At 30.9% G+C, this 6,165-nt stretch overlaps 1 protein-coding gene across 1 annotated transcript; it reads right to left on the reverse strand.

Annotated features, from left to right (window-relative positions):
* Positions 4,849–5,483, reverse strand: LOC109821972 (uncharacterized mitochondrial protein AtMg00810-like). The gene is made up of 2 exons (XM_020388124.1): positions 5,404–5,483; positions 4,849–5,329 (listed from the first exon to the last, which is right to left on the reverse strand). Exons 1-2 carry the CDS (start codon positions 5,481–5,483, stop codon positions 4,849–4,851), a joined length of 561 nt encoding a protein of 186 aa, XP_020243713.1.

The following is a 6,165-nucleotide window of genomic DNA, read 5'->3' on the forward strand; positions in this document are numbered from 1 at the left end:
TAAAATTTGTTACCTTTGTAATGAATTTTTATGAGATATATTTTTTTGTTCAATTTTGTCGCCTTTGTTTTGAAATTTATTACCTTTGTGTTGAAATTATTCGCTTGTAGCTATTAATTGCTACATACGGTTAACTTTGTTGCCTTTAGATAGAATTGTTACCTTTGTGTCTAATTTTTTACATTTAGCATAATTTTGTCACCTTTATATTTATATCTTTAAATTTCGTTATCATTTGGTCAATTTTTTGCCCCTTTTAGCTACGAACCTCTATCTTAGTTGTGTTACCTAAATTGTTTTATTTAATATTTTATGTCAAGGTTTGTCATCTTTGTGTTGAACTTTCTCACCATTAGCTATAAATTGTTACCTTTGTGTCAGTTTGTTATCTTTAGTTATTAAATGTTACATTCACTTCTAATTTGTTATAGCTATTAGCTTTCTATTTAACATGTTACCTTTAGCATAAATTTGTTTCCTTTGTGCTTGTTACCTTTCAATTTTATTATTGCTAAGTCGAAGTATGACAACTTTAGCTATGAACTTTTTGGTTAGTTGTTTTATCTTTATTAATTATTGTTAGTTTTGTGGCAATGTTTGTTACTTTTTTTTTTATATTTGTTATCTTTAGCTATGAATTGGTACATTTATGTCTAACTTGTTATCTTTAGTGTAACTTCGTTATCTTTATTTATGCCACCTTCAGATTCAGTTATCTTTAGGTTGCGGGTTGTCACCTTTAACCATGAACCTTTTGCTTAATAGTATTACCTTTGTTTTTTTATTTGTTGTGTTAAAGTTTGTCATCCTTTTTTTGAATTTTGTCATCTTTAGTTATGCAATGTTACCTTTGTGTTGAAGTTTGTTATGCATAGCTATTAATTGTTATATTTGTTTTAAACATTGTTACCTTGGTTATGAAGCATTACCTTTCTATTTAATATAACATACTACCTTTATAATAATTTTATTTTCTTTATTCTTTTTACCGTTGTAGATTTTCAATACCCATGTTTCCCGAAGCGACACTTATCTTCATCAATTGTCACCTTTAGCTATAAAAATTTCGGTTAATTGTGTTACGTTAATTTATTATTGTTACCTTTATGTTGAAGTTTGTTGCCTTTAGATGTTCGAGTCTCATTTATTGTTTATATTTGTTACCTTTAGTTATGAATTGTTACCTTTGTGATTTTGTTATTCTAATTTTTATTTTATTTATTTATAGTCTTTGTTATTTTTATTTGATGCCTTCATGGTGAAGTTGCATAAATTTTTTTATCTTTGTTACTATTACCTGTACATTGCTACTTTTGAGTATAACTTGCTACCTTTAGCAGAGTTTTGTTATTTTTTATTTTTGACTTTTTATTATATTTATGTTTAATCTTTGATATTTTTATTTGATTCCTTTGCATCGAAGTGTTACCTTTATTTATTAACTGTTGCTTTTATTTTTAATCATTGTTACTGTTATATATAAACTATTTCCTCTGTCTGTAACTTGTCACCTTTAGCATAATTTTGTTATTTTTCTTTTTGTCATATTTATTTTTAGTCTTTGTTATTTTTGTTTGATACCTTTGCATCAAAGTTTGTTGACTTTATTTATTAGTTGTTGCATCAATTTTTTATCCATGTTACCATTACCTATAAATTGTTACCTTTTGAATTTAACTTGTTACCTTTAGCATAATTTTGTTATTTCTTTGCTGTATTTATTTTTAAGCCTTGTTATTTTTGCTTGATACCTTCGTGTCGAAGTTTGTTACATTTATTTATTAATTTATTTTTAAAATTTTGTAACTTTTACCTATAAATTATTACCTTTCTGTTTAACTTGTTACCCTTATCATAATTTTGTTATTTTAATCTGTGTTATATTTATTTTTAATCGTTGTATTTATTTTCAATAGTTAATTTTATTTGATACATTTGTGTCGAAGTTTGTTATCATTATTTATTAGGTGTTGTATTTATTTCTAATCTTTGTTACCTTGTGTCTAACTTGTTAACTTCAACATAATTTTGTTATTTCAATTTTTATTATGTGTATTGTTAATCTTTGTCATTTTTATTTGATACTTTTGCGTTGAAGTTTGTTACCATTATTTATTAAGTGTTGCATTTATTTTTTAGTCTTTGATATCCTTTGCTATGAACTAATACCTTTGTGTCTAACTTGTTACCTTTAGCATAATTTTTTTTTGTTACATGTATAGTTATTATTTTCTACCGAGGGCTGACACCTTTAGCCATTAAATTGTTTTCTTTATATATTATTTTTACCTTTATGTTGAGGTTTGTTAAGTTTTGCTATTAAATGTGACACTTACTTTTTGCGTTTGTTCCCTTCAGCTTTGAATTGTTATGTTACCCTTAGCATAATTTTGTTCTTTATATTTATCACCTTTAGATTTAGATTTTGTTATCTTTAGGTTGTGGTTTATTACCCTTTGCTTAATTGTGTTATCTTTACTTTTATTTTCTACGAGGTTTGTCACCTTTAGCCATTAAATTGTGTTGTCTTTATATATTAGTTTTTACCTTTATGTTGAGGTTTGTTAACTTTAGTCATTAAATGTTGCACTTACTTTTCTTGTTTGTTGCCTTTAGCTTTGAATTGTTATGTTTGTGTCTAACTTGTTACCTTTAACATAATCTTGTTCTTTATATTTATGGCTTTTAGATTTTGTTATCTTTAGGTTGTGGTTCATTACCCTTCGCTTAATTGTGTTATGTTTACTTTTTATTTGACACCTTTCAGTTAAAGTTTGCCATCTTTGTTATGAATTTGTCACCTTTAGTTATGCATTAATACATTTGTTTCGAAGTTTGTCACCTTTAGCTATGAACTTTTCAGTTAATTGTGTTATCTTTATTTATTATTGTTACCATTGTGACAATGTTTGCTGCCTTTAGTTGTTCAATGTTGCATTTATGTTTACTTCTTCTCACCTATAGCTTTGAATTGCTACCTTTGTGTCTAATTTGTTACAATTTGGCATAGTTCTTCATATTTGTCGCCTTTCGATCTTATTTTCCTTAGGTTGAGATGTACAGCTACAACTATAATCCTTTCGGTTAATTGGGTTACCTTTATTGTTTTTATTTGATAGTTCTAAGCCAAAGTATATTTTTGTTTTGAATTTTGTCACCTTCAGTTAAGCATTGTTACATTTATGTTGATGTTTGTCACATTTAGCTATTAATTATTCTATTTGTTTTAAACTTGATTCTTTTTAATTTTACTCAATATCTGTAGCATTAATTTAATTTAATTTTTAATTTTGTTATCTTTAGATTTTATTATCTTTTGTATTGAGGTTTGTCAACTTTAGCTATGAACTTTTTGTGTAACCGTGTTATGCTTATTTCTTATTTGTTATCTTTGAGTTGAAATTTGTCAAATTTGATTTGAACTTTGTTACGTTTAACTTTGAATTATTACCTTGCTGGACTTTGTTAACTCTAGCTATTAACTATTACTAGCTTTGAACTTTGTCACATTTAGCTATACATTCTTTTTTCATTGAAGGTTGTCTAGCAACCCATTCAAAACTAGGTTAGGTCGAATCCTAGCCTAGTTCTATTCTAATTTGGTTCTAGTTTGGACCAAGGAAGGGCTGGCTCAAAATAGAATCACTTTAATGGTCAGGTTTTGGCCTACAAAAACTAGGCCAATTTTTACCCAGTTTGTTGCGAAACACAAAACATCCCAACTGGCCTAGGTTTAATCATGACCCAGTTTTAAAGGGTTGTCTACTTCACCCTCGTTAAAGTCAGCGTGATATTTTTATTTTATTTTTTTTAATTTTAGATTTTGGTGTTGTTTAAGTTGAGATTTGGTATCCTTAAGTTGAGGTTTGTTATCTTTGGTTATGACTTTGGCTTAATTGTCACTTTTTCCTTTTTAGATCATTTTGTCACAGTTCCTTACCTTTATCTTATGACCTTTTTTTGAAATTTGTAACTTTTAGCCATTAATTGTCATATTCATTTTAAACTTTGTTACTTATTGTTATGAATCATTATTTTTCTTTATAACTTGATACCATTAGCATATTATTTGTTATATTTATTTTTCACATCTAATTTTTGTTATCCTTAGGTTGAGTATTGTCACCGGAACCTTTGGTTTAATTGCGTCACCTTTATTTTATATTAGATTCCTTTTTACAGAGTTTTCATCTTTAACTATGAATTGTTACCTTGGTGTCAAAGTCTGTCATGCTTGTTTTTGTTGAGAATTGGTTTTCATCTTTAACTATGAATTGTTACCTTGGTGTCAAAGTCTGTCATGCTTGTTTTTGTTGAGAATTCGTATCAAAATAGGTAAAGATTGATTGAATACTACAATACTTTATTGAATGCAAACTTTTCGCTTTGTAGCCTTACAACCTAACAGAAAGAGAGAAATTGCAGCCCACTAACATAGTGGTAAAATAACAGAAATTGAAAATTTCAAAGCTAAGAACTACATCCTAACTTGTAGGATCATTATTTGACTGAGACTTTAGATAACCAAGGCTGCTACTTTCAAGCAACAAACAACAACCACCACGACTAAGTCTTCCAACAATCCCCCCTTAAGCTAGTGCGTTCAAGCACTCGGCTTATACTGTTCAAATCACAAACTCCCAACACCTTTCTGAGTTTCTCAAAAGCCTCCAGTTTCAATGGTTTTGTAAACATATCTGCCAGCAGCTCACTAGTATCACAATGAACTAATTTAACAACACCATCATGAGTTAAATTTCTGAGAAAATAAAACCTGACTACAATATGCTTGCTGTGTCCATGAAATACTGGATTCTTGGAGAGCTTTATGGTTGAACTATTATCACATCAAATCACAATGCTTCCATCTTGTTTGCTTCCCATTTCCTCTAGAACTTGTTTTAGCCAAATGACTTGCTGAGCACAACCTGTCGCAACAACATACTCCGTCTCTGTTGTTGATAGTGTGACTATAGGTTGCTTCTTCGACGCCCAAGATACTGCACTTCCCCCAATTAAGAAAAAATAACCGGAAGTGCTTTTCCGATCATCCAAATCTCCGGCATAATCACTATCCGTAAACGCAACAAGTTCTTCATATTCCTGCTTCTTATAGAAAATACCATAACTTGTACTACTTTTAAGATATCGCATCATCCTCTTGGCAGCTTGGAAATGCATTTCTGTTGGCTGGGACATGAATCTGCTCAATGGGCTCACTACAAACATCAGATCCGGTCTTGAGGCCGTCAAATCCATCAAACTTCCTACAATTTGTTTGTAGTAGGTTTCATTCACCAATTCTCCTCCATTTTGCTCAACTTGCAGCCTGGAATTATTGGACTCTTCACTTCTTTGCTTTCCTCCATCCCAAGCCTCTCAAGCACCTCCATTACATACTACCTTTGACACATAAAAATGCCATCATCTCTTTGCAAAACTTCTAGACCAAGAAAGAGCCTCATCTTCCCTAAGTCCGTCATTTCGAACTCCTCCATCATAGAGGTTTTGAATTCTCCCAACATCACATCATCATTGCTAGTATAGATAAGATCATCAATATAAACACTTAGTAGCAAGATTTTACCTCCAGTGTCAATTTCAGAGAAAAGAGTCTGCTCACTGCTACATTTCTGAAATCCTTCTTTGTTGAATTAGGCTTCAATTCGACTAAACGAAGCACGAGGTGCTTGTTTTAATCCATGCAGCGCTTTCTGTAGCTTGTAAACTTTATCCTCTTCTCTTTTCTTCTCATACCCCAAAGGTTGCTCGACATAGACATCTTCAATTAATTCACCATTCAAGAATGCTGATTTGATGTCGAGTTGCACAATCCAGCCTCTCTGTGCAACAAGAGCAAGCATCACTCTAATTGTATCCATTCGATCCACCGGAGCATAAACTTCTGTAAAATCCACTTCTTGCCTCTGCGAGTAGCCTTTTGCTACCAACCAAGCATTGTACTTGTCAATCTCCCCTGCCTCATTGTATTTAGTTTTGAAAATCCATTTTACTCCTATCCTTTTAGCTCCTGGAGGCAGCTTAACCAGTTTCCATGTGTTGTTCTTCTCAATGGACTCGATCTCTGCATCCATGATCTTTCTCCACTTCTCACTTCCTACTGCATCCTCGAAGTTTGTAGGATCATCAGACATCACAAGTGCC

The sequence above is a fragment of the Asparagus officinalis genome, chromosome 8 (genome assembly GCF_001876935.1).
Source record: "Asparagus officinalis chromosome 8, Aspof.V1, whole genome shotgun sequence".
NCBI classification, from domain to species: Eukaryota; Viridiplantae; Streptophyta; class Magnoliopsida; order Asparagales; family Asparagaceae; genus Asparagus; species Asparagus officinalis.